Here is a 19,272-nt window from a genome sequence, read left to right as displayed (position 1 = left end):
TCAGTTACAAGACTACACTGCCCTCTTTAAGGAAGGTAAAGTATGGGGACAGGCTCCATGCAATATTAGCCTTAATGGCATAAAAAATATTTAGACAACTATCAAAAAATACAGAAGGCCCTCAGCTGTGAGGAGAACGCTCCCACCATCTCTGCCAGTAGTGATTAATGGGCTGCCTTGTATCTGCATGTACACAGGAGCCGTCAATCATTCCTAAGACGGGCGGGGAGTGTTTCCCTCATGAGTCAATTCCATAATGATTATCCAGAGGGCACAATACATTTATGCACAGTTTGGGTTAGTATGCAACAGATGTGTCTCCATGCTATGCTGGCCTTGGAGGGAATTGTGAGCAGAAAACTGACCTATTGTTTCTATCAACATTTTATGTTAAAGATATTTTTTTATTGGTAATTTTTTTTTATTTTCCATATTGCTGTGTATATTTTACAGATCCTGATTAGAGATGAGCGAACGTGTCCGTTACGGACACATCCGCACCCGGACACCGGCTTTGCCGAACACTGCAGTGTTCGCGCGTAAAGGTCCGAGTGCCGCCGGGGGGCGGGGAGATGCGCGGCGGCACGGGCGGCAGTAGCGGGGAACAGGGGGGAGCCCTCTCTCTCTCCCTCTCCCCCCCACTCCCCGCCGCACCCCCCCGCGCTGCCACGGCGGCCCCCGAACTTTTTCGCCCGAACACTGAAGTGTTCGCAAAGTTCGGTGTTCGGGAGAAAAAGGGGCGGGGCCGAACGTGTTCGCTCATCTCTAATCCTGATATACTGCAGTTTTCACATTTTTCCGCTAAGGGTAACTACCCACTATAGTTTTTTTTTCTCTACGATATTCGCAACGTTTTTTTTCTGCAGGGGTCTATGGCACTTGTAATGTTAAAATCGCAATTGATCGCGCAAAATCGCAATTTACCGCGAAATCGTGATTTTGCGCAATCGCAATTTTAACATTACCAGTCCCATAGATCCCTGCAGAAAAAAAAACGCTGCGAATTTTGCAGTAAAAAAAACCTGTAGTGGGTAGTCACCCTAAGGCTGGATTCAGACGACCGTATATTGGCTCGGTTTTCACGCCCAGCCGATATACGTTGTCTCTCTCTGCAGGGGGAGAGGATAGAAGAGCCAGGAGCAGTGCTCTGAGCTCCCGCCCCCTCTGCCTCCTCTCCACACTATTTGCAACGGGGAGAGGCGGGACGGGGGCAGGGCTAATTTGCGGAACTTAGCTCCGCCCCCGTCCCGGCTCCTTTCATTGCAAATAGTGCAGAGGGGCGGAGAGGAGGCAGAGAGGGGGCGGGAGCTCAGTTCCTGCTCCTGGCTCTTCCATCCTCCCCCCCCCCCTGCAGATGAGGACGACGTATATCGGCTCGGCGTGAAAACCGAGCTGATATACGTTTGTGTGAATGCAGCCTAAGCATGCATGCCACGCGAATTATGAGCTGTATTAAGTATGGCTGGATGAAGTATGATGCAGTTTGACCATGGCAGTTAACAACCTCCATCTAGCTTCTCTCTCTCTCAACAGGTATGTTCATTTTTGGATCATCCCAATCCAAGCTGAACTCCCTCTGCTATCTCCCTCCGCTTAAATCATCTGTGCTGCTTGCTTGCTGTGAATTGTGTATTTTGCATTTCATCTGTTTGCATCAGTACGTTCATTTCTGCATCATCCCACTCCAAGCTGAAATCCCTCTGCTATCTCCCTCCACTTAAATCATCTGTGCTGCTTGCTTGCTGTGAATTGTGTATTTTGCATTTCATCTGTTTGCATCAGTACATTCATTTCTGCATCATCCCACTCCAAGCTGAACTCCCTCTGCTATCTCCCTCTGCTTAAATCATCTGTGCTGCTTGCTTGCTGTGAATTATGTATTTTGCATTTCATCTGTTTGCATCGGTACGTTCATTTATGGCATAATGAAACTTTACTTTTAGTCATTTCTGCCATCCACCTCCCACAAATGGTATCTTTCACCCATCCTTGCTGAGATGCTTTCCTTATCTAAGGAGAGCAATAAATTTCACTCCCCCCTTCCTTTTGGTCATTAGGTTTGCAATGCTCAAGTCAGCTGGCTAGTCAATTGGAACCGGATTAGCCATTCCCAGCTGTTTCCTAGTCGTACCTTAAACTTTCACTATAATATCAGTGTAAGCATGCATGCCACGTGAATATGAGCTGTATTAAAAAAAAATCAAATCATGGTATTTGTATAGCGCCAACTTATTCCGCAGCGCTTTCAGGTAATTATTACTTATTACCCCCCACCAAGCTGGGTTCTCATTTTACCAACCTCGGAAGGATGGAAGGCTGAGTCAACCTTGAGCCGGCTACCTGATTCATGTGGGGATCGAACTTGCAACCTTCAGGTCGTAGGCAAGAGCTTACACTCTGCACCACACTGTATGGCTGGATTAAGTATGATGCAGTTTGACCATGGCAGTTCGACAGGGTAGGAGACAGGTAGGCCTCAAACTCTGCCTAAATGCTTTACACTTCAAAGCTATCGCTAATGTTCTCATCCTTGCTCTTAGTTTCAGAACTTCTTTCAAGTGCCAACCTCTGGGGCACTCTATTCACATTAGCCCCTCTCTCCTTTCCTCACCTAATCACAGCTCACATGCACTCTTTACCTTCTTGCTTAGCCTCAAACCCCCTAATGCCACTAACAAACATAACAGTCATCCTCATAAATCTCCTAACCATCTGCTAACCCTCTCTATTCTGCTACTACTAGCAGCTGGGGATATCTCTCCCAGTCCTGGCCCACCCTCCACTGCTCCTAGCTATCACCCCCTACCTGACTCACTAATAAAATCCCCAAGCCCAACTGCTAGCCCATGCATACCCTTCCCTGACTCACTAAATGTGCGCTCTGGAACTACCAGTCAGCATGTAATAAACTCCCCACCATCCACGGCTTTTTTACTGCTAAATCTTTAAATCTGCTTGCTCTCACAGAAATGTGGATACAGCAGTCTGACACGGCTTCCCCTACTGCACTGTCTTACAATGGCCTGCAGTTGTCCCATACTCCGAGACCCGATGACAGGCGTGGCGGAGGAGTAGTTGCTCTTCTCTCCCCGAAATGTACCTTCCAGGTCATCCTCCCTGTACCCTCACTCACTTTTCCATCATTTGAGGTACATATGCTACGGCTTTTCTGTCCGCTGTCCATGCCAGTAGCAGTTTTACCCAGGTGCTCCTCGCCTGTTTTTGGACCACTTTGCTGCCTGGCTTCCCCACTTCCTCCTCTGCGAATTTCCAACCCTCATCTTAGGGGATTTTAACATCCCTACTAATGACCCCAACTCCCCATCTGATTCTCAGCTTCTTTCGCTCACCTCCTCCCTTGGTCTTTCTCAACTCACAACCTCTCCCAGTCACAGGGATGGAAACACTCTTGATCTGGTCTTCCTCCATCTCTGCTCTGCTTCCAACTTCACTAACTCCACTCTCCCGCTCTCAGATCATAACCTCCTCTCTTTCTCTGTCATGCTCCCTAACATCTCTCCAGACCCACCTACCTACCGTACCTACAGGAACCTTAAGGCCATTCACACCCAGGACTTTGCTGAATCCCTACAGTCCTCTCTGTCCCCTATCTCTCTCCTCTCCTGCCCCAACCTGGCTGCCGCTCACTACAACACCACTCTCAAACAGGCCCTGGATGAAGCGGCGCCCCCAAGGACCCAAGCCATCCGATGTAGAATGCAGCAACCCTGGCTCACACCTCAAACGCGCTTCATCCGGCGGTGCTCTAGAAGTGCTGAACGGCTGTGGAGGAAGTCGCAAACATCCGCAGACTTCCTCCACTACAAATTCATGCTCAGAACCTACGACCTCGCCCTCCACCATGCCAAACAAGTCTACTTCACCTCTCTAGTCTCCTCACTATTGCACAACCCTAAATGGCTCTTTGATACTTTTCACTCCGTTCTCAGCCCTAAACCGCAGCTCCCTGTGACGGATCTCAGTGCTGTAGAGTTGGCTGCTTACTTCAAAAGGAAAATTGATGACATCCGTCAGGAAATGACTTCCCAATCCCAGACTAGCCCTGACCCTAGTCTTGTCAGCACTGCATCTAGCTCCTGCTCACTGTCTGTATTCAGATCAGCGACAGAGGAAGAAGTCTCCAAATTGCTCTTCTCTGCTCGCCCCACCACCTGCGCTAGCAACCCCCTCCCCTCACACCTTCTCAGATCCCTCTCCCCAGTGGTCATCTCCTATCTCACCACTATATTCACCCTCTCTCTGACCTCTGGCATCTTTCCCTCTTCTTTCAAACACGCAATCATATCCTCACTGCTAAAGAAGCCGACTCTGGACGCGACCGATGCTGCCAACTACCGACACATCTCAAACCTCCCCTTCATCTCCAAACTACTAGAACGCCTGGTTTACTCCTTGTAAGCTATCTATCAGAGCACTCTCTCCTAGACCCTCTATAGTCTGGCTTCCGACCTCAACACTCGACAGAAACTGCCCTTACAAGGGTATACAATGACCTACTGACAGCCAAATTGAGGTGTGATTACTCCCTACTGATCCTCCTCGACCTTTCTGCAGCATTTGACACTGTTGATCACAAACTCCTCCTCAGTATGCTTTGCTCCATCGGCCTGAAGGACACTGCTCTCTCCTGGTTCTCCTCCTACCCATCTGACCGCTCTTTCAGCGTCTCCTTTGCTGGCTCTACCTCCCCTCCTCTTCCCCTTGCTGTTGGGGTCCCCCAGGGCTCGGTCCTCAGCCCCCTCCTTTTCTCTATCTTCACAGCCCCAATTGGACAAACCATTAGGAGATTTGGCCTCCAATACCACCTGTATGCTGACGACACCCAGCTATACACCTCTTCCCGTGACATCTCTGCACCTTTCCTCCAAAACATCACCGACTATCTGTCCGCTGTCTCTAACACTATGTCCTCTCTCTACTGAAAACTAAACCTCTCTAAAACTGACTTACTGGTATTTTCACCCTCCACTAACCGACCTCATCCTGACATCTCCATCTCAGTGTGTGGCGCCACCATAACTCCTAGACAACATGCTCGCTGCCTTGGGGTCATATTCGATTCTGGTCTCTCTTTTACCCCCTACATCCAATCTCTCACCCGAACATGTCAGCTGCACCTCAAGAACATCGCAAGAATCCGCTCTTTTCTCACTGTGGACACGCTAAAAAGGCTTACTGTTGCCCTCATCCACTCTCGGCTCGAATATTGCAACTCGTTGCTGATCGGCCTCCCCTGCATCAGACTCCACCCTCTCCAATCCATCCTGAATGCGGCAGCCAGGATCATCTTCCTGTCCAGCCGCTACTCGGACGCCTTTGCCCTGTGCCGGTCACTGCACTGGCTGCCTGTTAACTCGCTACCTTCATCAACAAAGTCCTTCACAGCGCAGCGCCCCCCTATATTGCCCCCCTCATCTCAATCCATCACCCAGCCTGGGCTCTCTGCTCTGCTAACAAAACCAGACTGAGCACCCCTTTAATTCAAACTTCTCATTCCCGCCTCCAAGACTTCTCCAGAGCAGCACAGGTTCTCTGGAACATACTACCAAAGGCTACCCGAGCAATGCAGGACTCGCAGAACTTCAGGCGTGCTCTAAAAACGCACCTCTTCAGGGAGGCATGCCGCATTCCCTAAACAAACCCCTCTGTACTCCGCCTGATAACATGTTCCCTGACCTATTGACTGCAATCCCTGATAACCATCATAAACTGCTCCTGCAGTCATACCATTTCTGCCGTCACACGGCCAAATATCTGACCATTGTCTATGTGTATAGAATCCCTCACCTCTCCACCTCGCCATACCATGCACATCTCCAGCCCTTTACCTTCTGTATCACCCCATTACTCATAGTATGTAAGCTCGTTGGAGCAGGACCCTCACCCCTAATGTTTCCATCAACTGATTACTATGTAACCATGGTTCTGTAATTTTTGTACTTTTTGTCTTTCTGTATTCCCTCTGTCTATGTAAGGCCTCCTTCCCACGAACGGATTTCCGACGCGTAAATTCGCGGCAAAAATCCGCTGCGTTGCCCCCTGCTATTAGGTTCTATTGAACCTAATAGCACAATGCTCACGATGCGTAATTCCACCGCGGAATTACGCACCGTGAAAGCTCCCGTCCTCACCCGCGGCATGCTCCATTTGCCGCGGGTGTACGCGCTGACGGCTTCCATTGCAGTCAATGGAAGCCGTCCGTTCACGCTAGCTCCCGCTGTAACGAGCGGAAGATAGCGTGAAAAAACGCTTCCCCGCCTACCGCCGCGCGTCATATGACGCGGCCGGCTCGTCACGTGATATGGCCGGCCGCGTCATGTGACGCGGTGGGCGTGTCACATGACGCGACGGCGATGGGCGGGGAAGAGTCTTCATGCTATCTTCCGCTGGTAAGTATGGGGTCTCTGGGTGGCGCCGTGACGGGCTTCACTGCGGAATATTACGCGGCGGAGCCCGTCACTCTCGTGTGAAGCCGGCCTAAGTGCTGCGGAATATGTTGGCACTATACAAATAAAGTTTATTATTATATATATAGCATATAATAATTACAGACAGTATCTTACCTGTTTCAATGCACTTAGAGTTTGGGCCATGCCAGGGTACAGGTTATTCTTAAAAATAAATAAAACCCAGAGTTCAGTAAATCTTACATTAAAGGGGTTCTGAAATGTAAAAAATTTTTTTTACTCACCTTGCCTGGCCAGGACCGATTGCCAGGCTTGTCCTCTCCCTCCGGCATCCTCTTCTGTGGCTTCTGGAAGCAGAGCAGGAGCACTCAAAATGACTGCTTCCTGCTCTGCTCCGTCTGTCAGCCACTTCCGAGGTGAACAGACGGGCTGCCCACAGCAAGCACGTCACAAGCAGTGCTTGCTGTGGGCGGCCCATCCGTCCTGGCTGAACTCCGAGATTCTGCAGTTGCGCAGTGATGACGTGGCCCGTCCTGACTCCTGTCAGAGGACACCCCTTCACTGCGCATGCGCACAATCCCGAAGGGGGGGCGGCCCATCCTTGGCTCATCGGAGGAAGAAGCAGCCTGCTTCAACAACAGAAGAAAGTAAGAATAAGGTAAGTATAGGATTTTATGCTTTAACAGCCAAAAATCGTGGGTTCCCTGTGTTCAGTAGGCAGACCCGGGAACACTGGCTGTTAAAGCATAAAAACATTATTCGTGTTGGCCTCGTTCAGGAATTTATTGAATTCAATGAATGGCCAAGCGCTGCCTGTGATTGTCTGTCATTCAATGAATGGCTGAGAGCGATCAGCCAATCAGATACAGCCCATTCAGCAGGTGGGGATTTTAAATCCCCGCCTGCTGAAAAAGCTTTACAGCAGTGCAGGGAGAAGACAGGCTGGATGCGTCTGAGCCCCCCGGCAGCTGAGAGAAGATGAGTATATATATTTTTTATTTTTAACACATTGTATGGATGATTTTCAGGGAAGAGCCTATATTTAAAGCCCTTCCCCGAAAATCCCTGCAGGGCTTGCCAGCAGCCCATTGCTTTCAATGGGACTGCAGAAGCGACAGTCCCATTGAAAGCAATGGGAGAACATTGCGATCCTCTACCACAGCTGTGACAGCTGTGGGAGGGAATTTTTTTACTCCCCACTGGGAACACTGACAGTGCTGTCACAGTGTTCAGTGACAAGGGGACTCCCTGTGGGGAATATTTAAACGTCAGTGGCGGAGAGGTGAGAATATTTAAATATTTTTCATTTATTTATTTATTTTTCTACACAAACAGGGAGGATTTTCAGGGAAGGGCTTATGTTTCGAGCCCTTCCCTGAAAATCACTGCAGGGGTTGCCAGCAGCCCATTGCTTTCAATGGTGCCGCCAGCAGCAGCCGTAGCCCCATTGAAGGCAATGGGCACGGACCTACATTCAAGCGTACTTGTGCACATACCTGGGTGCGCGGTTTTGTGCGCACCTATGTATGCACACACTTGTGTGAATGCACCCTTAATCCCCTGTAGCTCCGCTCTCCCTGCTATGAGGAAATCCCGAAGCCCTGCGCGGTTCTGATCTCTCTCCTACTGGAGCAGCTGCCCCTTTACGCAATTTTTAGCACAGTATAGGTGGGCTTTCTTCACACACCTACACTGCCCAAAAACTACGCTAGTCTGAACGAGCCCTCAGGCTAATTTCACGAGTGTATTTGTGGATGCCTGAAACAGGAGCCTACACAGAACTCATGGGGTTCAGAAACCCTTTCTTAAATAAAGAAAGCTAAAGGCATGTATATATTTGTATTTGTTAGCCAAAGCAGGAGTTGAACATAAGCAGATATAAAGTACAATAGTGAGGTTTTTGTGTCTTCCCCCTTTTGGATTCGCTCATACTATAGTTTTGGCTTACAAATATTGATACAAAATACTAGCCCATATAGTGCCATGTGGCCTAATACAGATCCACAATGCAGATGTATGTTGAAAAGGATGCATTGATATTTTCTCAGTATTCCATGAGTATTGCATCAGCGTCTGCTTTCATTATTATTTCTAGTTGTTTTTGCCCAATAGAAAATAGTAGCATTGAATGCACATGTGGATACAAGAATGGATGCAGTACTGATGCATCCATATTTTAATGGAATTCTGTCATCAGACTCATGCGGCCTGAACCTTGGTCAGCATGAACCAGGGGCGTACCTAAGGGCTCAGGGGCCCGGGTGCAAAAGTTCAGCTCTGGGCCCCCCCTTGAGCCTCCACCCCACACTCCCCCGTTCCCATATCTAGATCGTGCTGCATACATGATCTCCCCCTTGGCGTAATTTTTCCAAACAGGACACATTTCCTGCACATGAACATTTCTTTGTAGCCCCGCAGGCCACTCTCACAAGCACTGCTTTTTACTGCTATTAGCGCGGTGTCCTGAGTGCCGTACTAACCACGGTACAACACTCCCAGAGATTTTAATGAGCTTACTTAAACCTGCGCTCGAATACGGTGTTTCTAACGCTGTGATTTTCGAGAGCTGTCTGTTCTATTTTTGCGTTGTCGTGGTTTTTAACACACCTCCTCACAACGATTGGGGGGAGCATTAAAAAGCGCTGTCAGACGCTGTAAACTGTGTTCAAAAACGCTGCTCAAAATCCTGGTAAAAATGCCACAATTTCAAGCTGCGTGTTCTGAACACGTGTCTATCTATCTATCTCATATCTATCTATATACTATTTATCTATCCCATATCTATCTAGATACTATCTATCCCATATCTATCTATATACTATCTATTTCATATCTATCTATATACTATCTATCTCATATCTATCTATATACTATCTATCTGCTATCTATATACTATATCTATCTCATATCCATTTATATTCTATCTATCTATCTATCTATCCCATATCTATTTATATACTATATATCTATCCCATATCTATCTATATACTATCTATCTGCTATCTGTATACTATCTATCTATCTATCTATTCATCCATCTATCTATACACTATCTATCTATCTATATACTATCTATCCCATATCTATCTATATACTATCTATCTATCTCATATGAGATAGATGGTATATAGATAGCAGATAGATAGTATATAGATAGATGGATGAATAGATAGATAGTATATAGATATATATGGGCTAGATAGATAGTATATAGATAAATATGGGATAGATAGATAGTATATAGATAAATATGGGATAGATAGATAGTATATAGATAGCAGATAGATAGATAGTATATAGATAGATAGTATACAGATAGCAGATAGATAGTATATAGATAGCAGATAGATAGTATATAGATAGATGGATGAATAGATAGTATATAGATAGATATGGGATAGATAGATAGATAGTATATAGATAGATATGGGATAGATAAATAGTATATAGATAGATATGGGATAGATAAATAGTATATAGATAGATATGGGATAGATAGTAGATAGATAAATAGCTAGATAGATAGATAGCAGATAGATAGTATATAGATAGATATTATATCGATAGATAATATATAGATAGATAGATAGATAGATAGATAGTATATATAGATAGATAGCAGATAGATACATAGTAGATAGATAGATAGATAGATAGATAGATAGTATATAGATAGATAGATAGTATATAGATAGATAGATAGTATATAGATAGCAGATAGATAGATAGATAGATATGAGATAGATAGATAGCAGATAGATACATAGTATATAGATAGATACATAGTATATAGATAGATATATAGTATATAGATAGATAGATAGATAGATATGGGATAGATAGATAGATATGGGATAGATAAATAGATAGATAGATAGATAGATATGACATAGGTAGATAGATAGATATGACATAGGTAGATATATATGACATAGGTAGATAGATAGATAGAGATAGATAGATAGATATGGGATAGATAGATAGATAGATAGATAGATATGACATAGGTAGCTAGATAGAGATAGATAGATAGATATGACATAGATAGATAGATAGATATGAGATAGATAGATAGATATGAGATAGATAGAGAGATAGAAATGAGATAGATAGAGAGATAGATATGAGATAGATAGATATGAGATAGATAGAGATGACGAGGAACCTTCCTTTGCGGAACCACGCCTTACTCAATTTGGAATGTTTACAGCCCTCCATATTAATTCTGAATTGATAATGCGCATAAGAAGTTCCCACACTGACACGATGTTCAGCATAGCTTCCTCAATTCTACTTTAATGATCGGCGTGTAGCCTATTTTAAGAGTTTAACAAATCCGCCCATCTGGGCAGGTCAAAAATTACATGCATACAACGTATTGTTTAATTATTGGATAAGCATCTTGCAATTCTTCCATCCTCCGGTCATCTGTGATTGGCCATCAGGTGGTGGATGAAATGAGTGGGTTGTCTTGGAGCCACGTGGGGTTCCTTCGATATGATTGGATGTTACATCATGAACTATAAATTGCACAAACCTCCCATGTTATTTGCATACGTTTCCAGTAAAGTCGCTGGGGAAATTTCTGCGGTTGTCCATGTCTGATTCCTAGTTCCGTATTAGTGCATGCAGCTGGACAGTCACATATATTTATACATGTTGGTTACGGGCTAAATTGCTAAATTCAATCTTTGTCAGCAGAGTTTTATAAAACAGATATTTCATATAAGCGGAAGTACCTATTGCATAACTTGTAGCAAGACATTATATTTGTAGCAAGATAGAAATATGTATACAGAATGTTCAATTGACAACTGTCTACTGCCAAAGCCCACCGATCCATAATATAGGAATACTGGACTTCCACCACAGACCCCCCTTGAAACTATCTGTTTCACTAAACTCGCCCTGCTCCGTCCCACCCCAATCCCCCACCGCTGACCCTAGACCCGCATTGCGTTGTAGACGACTAGGCCTACTACTGCCATGGGGGTATAGGATGGTTCGACATCATCACATTCTGGATCCATGATGACGACGGTTGCGCTGACAGTGGGCTTTTTGTTGGACATCGTAGTGGGACAGGTGGACCAGGCAGTCATCAGGGTCGGAATACCCTGTATGCAACGACAAACAGAAATTAGAATGATTCCTATAAAGGTGACAAATATAATCAGGTTAGGAGAGGTGCGACTTTTACTATCTCAGGTAAACACTGCATAACTTGTATAGAACCCCGCCTTCTTGACGTTACCTCGATTCATCAACAAGAGTGCAAAATCAGGACTATCTAATTACTGATCAATATGACTGAACCCCTGTCTCATTAGTAAGTGCATTATCATATATATTAGTCTGGAAGGAAAGAGCTACAAGGTGATTATTCCCACTTCCCTTTTCCAGAGGCGGCAAGGTAACAGGACCAGGGGCGTTGTAACACCGGCATGTTGTGTGGACATAAGCAGAGTGCACTGCAGATAAAATAAAGCAAAGTCTTAGCAAAACCCTATCACAGTGTTCTAAATACACAATGTTCCAAAACTTATTTTTCTATATTTTTTCCTTCTCCTGTTAGGTACCTAACTGAGGAAAACAGACTAAGGTTGCTCTTTTTAGTTAGTGCGGTCAGCTTCTTAATGGCAACTGCGTTTTTACCTGTGGGTCACGTTTTGTCTGGAATGTAGGTACATGTCTCCCCTATCATCTTACAGACACTCCCTTTTTTGGCTAAAATCGTACCTAGTGCCATTCTATTTTGAAAAGTCATAGTCGAGGTAGGTTCTATTGGTCGACTAGTCCCTATAAGGCGTCTCTAGTATAATTTATAAACCGCTGTTAATTATAATAAACATAATTAATCCAGTCAACATTTATTTACCCTAATGATCGGGAAAATGGACTCGAATCTAGTTTTAACTTGGTCTCTAATTTTTAAAACGTGTCAGGTACCCCCCTTGGCTATCCTATGATGTCAATGTATACGTGTAGATCAACACTATCACCAGGAGCCTCTCTTCTCGCTCTAGCATAATGTTACAATACTAATAGCGTGCACAGGTACGCACGGCGTGGGACTCCTTAATCTTCACCCACACCAATGTCCCTCCTGGAGATAGTCCTAATGGTGAACACGTCCAGTTCCCCTCACCCTTGCGTCAGGGTTTTCCCACTGCCCGTAAGTCCCTACTCCTAAAAGGGGAGGGATCCCTACCTCACCTCAGAAGGAGGCCATGGATTCCCTGGGCTTATTTCCGGGCATCCATACCCTCTATCTGTACGAGTTAACACCCCATAGGGTGTGCCCTCGCCGGAACCTAAGGTCTTCTGCACTTTCCCTAGGCAAATGGGAAGTCCACTGACAGTCCATCTTATGAGACTGAGGTAGGTGCAGTACTGGTACATTTCTCCATTCTTCTGGTAACGTACCTGGTTGGCATTATCGGAACTGGCTCTTCATCTTTTTCAAACAAGGGAAACATTGGTCACATTAAAGGGAGAATACACGTACAGGAAATTACATACCCCACCTCTTTCTGCGAAAATCATATCCACGGTCACTCTATTTTGGAACGCCATGGATGCAGTGGGCCCTAACTGGTTAGCTAACCCTTGCAACGCATCTCTGGTGTAGTTTACAAACCTCTGCTGATTGTAAGAGATATAATTCATCCAATCTACATTATTATTAACAGTGACAAAGCAAATGAGGAATCAAAACCTGCTTTAACCTGATCTCTAGAATTAAATTAATCTCGCTCCCCCCTTGGCACTCCTATTACATCTATGTGTACACGTGGATCAAAGTTACCACCTGGAGCGTCAACGTCTCTCTTACCACGATGTAGTGTTAGATTCTCACCCTCAGTGTAGGCTTCATATTGCACATTTTATTGTATTAATTTGTTCTGAAACAGGGAGCTAGTGTACAGTAGTCAAAGGTGTGTGTTAGAGGAATTGTACCACATTATAGCATGTAAAGGATATGCAGGATCATTAGTTTTTTTTTCAGTACGGAGTGTGGATCCAAGTGGGCTTTCCTTCGAGCTTGACTGCAGTTGGGGTGGTGAACAACATCTGGTAGGGACATTCAAACAGGGTTTCTCTCTTAAACTTTTCCACATAGACCCTGTCACCTGGTGTTAGATTGTGACACTCATCTGTAGGACCTGGGGAAAAGCAGAGACTGCAGAATGCATTACTAACAATTCCTTGGAGAGGCCTATGACAAAATTAACAAGAAAATCATTCCCCAAATTCAGCTACTGTGGCATGTATCCCAGCACCTGGTATTCCCAGGCGGTCTCCCATCCAAGTACTAACCAGGCCCGACCCTGCTTAGCTTCCGAGATCAGACGAGATCGGGCGTGTTCAGGGTGGTGTGTGCAATATTGGGGACTAAACACCTATTGGGGACTTGGCAAACATAGACGTATTTTCTTGTGGGCACGGTGTATTGGGATTTGGTGGGCTACGCAGTCTGTATTCTTAAAAGCCCCCTCAGGATGTGCGTGGCATACAACTTTTTACATTTGTATGACGGATGTATTTGTCTGAAGGATTAGGTTACATAACAAGCCATCCGCAGTAGTTTTAACATCCAACAGTAGTTATTTATTACAGCACAGGAATTGCTCCGCTTCTATTAAGAGTTCCACTTCCTCTTTTTAAATGTAGTTAGCAGCCCTTTTTTTTCCTTTCTCCAAACACACTTACGGGCACAAGCCTATGCTTCTATGCTATTATTAACGTTTAACAATTCGAAAGCAATATAGTTTAGTAGTCTGTCATTTACTAGAAGGGATCCAATAATGCAACCTAACCTATAAAGTCCAAACCCACAGCGCGCCGCTGTGTACGGTGCATTATCTTGGCTATAACCCAGCCAATGCATTCTCATTGCTAACAATCCCTTCCTACAGTTACTGATACTAATTCTATATGACCAACAAACAAACTATTCCTATATAACAACTCAGGATTAGCTCTACACAACAGACAAGCACACTAACTTTATATAGGTAGGACACACAGAAAGATTGCTTGATTAATCAATGATAACTTGACTCTCCACCCCTTCCACACTTTCCTGGAGGGTGTAAGAATTAACCTTGGTACATTGTTTGCTGCCTTTCAATTTCAATCATGGCTGCCAGATTTATGATTACAGAAGTCTCCTCAGACGCCGGACACAGTATGCCCCGCCCTAGAGTCTCTAGCATTTCTGTCGCTACACAGTTTATCAATCTACCCTCAGACGGAGGGATCTACTCGTGGACATTTAAACAATAAACAAATATTTGTGGACACACACAAATAGACAGACAATTAGACGGAGCACCAGTACGGCTGGCTTAGTCTAAACTGCCCCTCGGGATACTGTCTGGTAGCCCCCCTGTCCTAGATCTTTTACCAGACTTTACCGGAGCAGAGGTGCCTGTCCAGACGTTTGACCGTTTCCTGACTCTAAGGTTTTAGACACCAAACCTGAACCGAGCAAGACCTCCTAGTCAAACTACCCTGTCAGGTCCCCCTGACTCTAAGGTTTTAGACACCAAACCTGAACCGAGCAAGGGGCCCCTGCGGGGACTTCCTCTCCCTTAAAGCAATTCACTGACCTTGCCAACCGACCAGTACTCTCAAAACGACAGGCATGTAAACATTCCTTTATATCTTATGACAGGTTCTTATCGAGTGATCGAGACTTAAAGAAGTACCTGTCGTCGTGCGGATCCAAATAATTCGGCCTGGCACGGCACATAGGCGAGTCTGAACTTAGCCACACAGGTATAGATAATTAATTTATCTCACCGTGTTCTGATGATATTTTGGGCCCACCAAGTCCAAGGTCGCATATGTCCGTGTCTTCTGTCCGAATTCTATGGAACCTATCGATCACTCCCCGTACGGGCCACCAACTGACGAGGAACCTTCCTTTGCGGAACCACGCCTTACTCAATTTGGAATGTTTACAGCCCTCCATATTAATTCTGAATTGATAATGCGCATAAGAAGTTCCCACACTGACACGATGTTCAGCATAGCTTCCTCAATTCTACTTTAATGATCGGCGTGTAGCCTATTTTAAGAGTTTAACAAATCCGCCCATCTGGGCAGGTCAAAAATTACATGCATACAACGTATTGTTTAATTATTGGATAAGCATCTTGCAATTCTTCCATCCTCCGGTCATCTGTGATTGGCCATCAGGTGGTGGATGAAATGAGTGGGTTGTCTTGGAGCCACGTGGGGTTCCTTCGATATGATTGGATGTTACATCATGAACTATAAATTGCACAAACCTCCCATGTTATTTGCATACGTTTCCAGTAAAGTCGCTGGGGAAATTTCTGCGGTTGTCCATGTCTGATTCCTAGTTCCGTATTAGTGCATGCAGCTGGACAGTCACATATATTTATACATGTTGGTTACGGGCTAAATTGCTAAATTCAATCTTTGTCAGCAGAGTTTTATAAAACAGATATTTCATATAAGCGGAAGTACCTATTGCATAACTTGTAGCAAGACATTATATTTGTAGCAAGATAGAAATATGTATACAGAATGTTCAATTGACAACTGTCTACTGCCAAAGCCCACCGATCCATAATATAGGAATACTGGACTTCCACCACAGAGAGATAGATAGATAAATATGAGATAGACTAGCTGATATACCAGGCTTCGCCCGAGTTAATTTGGTACTGGTGTTTATCTGGTGTTCACATGGAAAATCTTATGAAGTCGTGGTTACTTTAGAGATACTGAGGAAAAAGATATGTTCACCATTTTGCATAGTTCTCTGCGTTACCCAGAAAACACCACGTGGAGGTAACCATGCGACGCTTCCTTGATATAAAAGGACATCAGGAAGTGAGAGAATTAGATTACATGCATAAAATTTGGACATTAATTCTTTTGCACTTAGAATTGAATAATCGAGTTGGGACCCATTAACTTTTCATATTTATGACACCATCAATGCTTGTGCCAAATTTCATGTTTCCATGACATTGGGAAGTGAGAGATTTAGATTATGTACGTAAAATTTGGACGCTAATTCTTTTGCGCATAGAATTGAATAATGGTGTTGTGACCCATTAGCTTTTCCTATTTATGACATAATCAATGCTCGTGCCAAATTTCCCGTTTCTATGACACTGGAAAGTGAAAAAATTACATTCCGCACGTAAAATTTCGACGCCAATTCTTTTGCGCTAGAATTGAATAATCGAGTTGGGACCCATTAGCTTTTCCTATTTATGACATAATCAATGCTCGTGCCAAATTTCACGTTTCTATGACACCGGAAAGTGAAGAAATTACATTCCGCACATAAATTTGGATGCTAATTCTTTTGCGCATAGAATTGAATAATCGAGTTGGGACTAGTGATGAGCGAACGTGTTCTTAACGAGTACTTACGCACCCGAACACCGGCTTTTCCGAGGACTTCAGTGTTCGCGCGTAAAGATTCGGGGGGCGCCGGGGGGCGGGGAGAGGCGCGGCGGCGTGGGCGGCAGCAGCGGGGAACAGGGGGGAGCCCTCTCTCTCTCCCTCTTCCTTCATATAAAATGACATCAGGAAGTGAGAGTATTTGATTACGTACATAAAATTTGGACACTAATTGTGTTGCGCTTAGAATTGAATAATCGAGTTGGGACCCATTAGCTTTTCCTATTTATGACATAATCAATAATCATGCCAAATTTCCCGTTTCTATGACACCGGAAAGTGAAAAAATTACATTCTGTACATAAAATTTGGACGCTAATTCTTTTGTGCATAGAATTGAATAATCAAGTTGGGACCCATTAGCTTTTCCTATTTATGACATAATCAATGCTCGTGCCAAATTTCACGTTTCTATGACACCGGAAAGTAAAAAATTACATTCCGCACGTAAAATTTCGACACCAATTCTTTTGTGCTAGAATTGAATAATCGAGTTGGGACCTATTAACGTTTCCTATTTATGACATAATCAATGCCCGTGCCAAATTTCATGTTTCTATCACATTGGGAAGTGAGAGATTTAGATTATGTACGTAAAATTTGGACGCTAATTCTTTTGCGCATAGAATTGAATAATGGAGTTGGGACCCATTAGATTTTCCTATTTATGACATAATGAATGCTCGTGCCAAATTTCCTGTTTCTATGACACCGGAAAGTGAAGAAATTACATTCCGTACGTAAAATTTGGACGCTAATTCTTTTGCGCATAGAATTGAATAATTGAGTTGGGACCCATTAGCTTTTCCTATTTATGACATAATCAATGCTTGTGCCAAATTTCCTGTTTCTATGACACCGGAAAGTGAGAAAATTACATTCCACACGTAAAATTTGGACGCTAATTCTTTTGTGCATAGAATTGAATAATCGAGTTGGGACCTATTAGCGTTTCCTATTCATGACATAATCAATGCTCGTGCCAAATTTCCCGTTTCTATGACACCGGAAAGTGAAAAAATTACATTCCGCACGTAAAATTTCGACACCAATTCTTTTGCGCTAGTATTGAATAATCGAGTTGGGACCCATTAGCTTTTCCTATTTATGACATAATCAATGCTCGTGTCAAATTTACCGTTTTCTATGACACCGGAAAGTGAAAAAAATTACATTCCACACGTAAAATTTCGACGCCAATTTTTTTGCGCTAGAATTGAATAATCGAGTTGGGACCTATTAACTTTTCCTATTTATGACATAATCAATGCTCGTGCCAAATTTCACGTTTCTATGACACCGGAAAGTGGAAAATTAGATTCCGTATGTAAAATTTGGACGCTAATTCTTTTGCGCATAATATTGAATAATCGAGTTGGGACCCATTAGCTTTTCCTATTTATGACATAATCAATGCTCATGCCAAATTTCCTGTTTCTATGACACCGGAAAGTGAAAAAATTACATTCTGCACGTAAAATTTGGACGCTAATTCTTTTGCGCATAGAATTGAATAATGGAGTTGGGACCCATTAGCTTTTCCTATTTATGACATAATCAATGCTCGTGCCAAATTTCACGTTTCTATGACACCAGAAAGTGAAAAAATTACATTCCGCACGTAAAATTTCGACGCCAATTCTTTTGCGCTAGAATTGAATAATCGAGTTGGGACCTACGAACTTTTCCTATTTATGACATAATCAATGCTCGTGCCAAATTTCACGTTTCTATGACACCGGAAAGTGAGATAATTAGATTCCGTACGTAAAATTTGGACGCTAATTCTTTTGCGCATAGAATTGAATAATCGTATTGGGACCCATTAGCTTTTCCTATTTATGACATAATCAATGCTCGTGCCAAATTTCACGTTTCTATGACACCGGAAAGTGAGATAATTAGATTCCGTACGTAAAATTTGGACGCTAATTCTTTTGCGCATAGAATTGAATAATCGTATTGGGACCCATTAACTTTTCCCATTTATGACATAATCAATGCTCGTGCCAAATTTTAAGTTTCTATGACATTGGAAAGTGACAGATTTAGATTACGTATGTAAAATTTCGACGCCAATTCTTTTGCGCTAGAATTGAATAATCGAGTTGGGACCCAATTACTTTTCCTATTTTGGAGATAATCTATGCGTGTGCCAAATTTCATGTTTCTACGACATCGGGAAGTTGGAGAACTTTTGGCGAGTCAGTGAGTCAGTGAGGGCTTTCGTCTTTAGATAGATAGATAGATAGATAGATAGATAGATAGATAGATAGATAGATAGATAGATAGATAGTAGAGATGAGCGAGCACCAAAATGCTCGGGTGCTCGTTACTCGAGACGAAGTTTTCGCGATGCTCGAGGGTTCGTTTCGAGTAACGAATCCCATTG

General features: G+C 43.8%; 1 protein-coding gene and 1 pseudogene across 1 annotated transcript in view; both read right to left on the bottom strand.

Moving 5' to 3' along the window:
• The window catches only part of LOC136621722 (uncharacterized), a 186,607-nt gene that overhangs the window by 39,071 nt on the left and 128,264 nt on the right, over nt 1-19,272 (bottom strand). The window contains exon 12 of the mRNA XM_066597399.1: nt 6,585-6,632. Coding sequence (XP_066453496.1) covers nt 6,585-6,632 — 48 coding nt within the window. The remainder of the gene's footprint in view (nt 1-6,584; nt 6,633-19,272) is intronic.
• On the bottom strand, nt 13,700-13,816 carry LOC136622059 (5S ribosomal RNA; annotated as a pseudogene).

This window comes from Eleutherodactylus coqui, chromosome 3, assembly GCF_035609145.1.
Source record: "Eleutherodactylus coqui strain aEleCoq1 chromosome 3, aEleCoq1.hap1, whole genome shotgun sequence".
Lineage (NCBI taxonomy): Eukaryota > Metazoa > Chordata > Amphibia > Anura > Eleutherodactylidae > Eleutherodactylus > Eleutherodactylus coqui.
The sequence above is the reverse complement of the archived record's forward strand: the minus strand, read 5'-3'. Positions and strand labels throughout refer to the sequence as shown.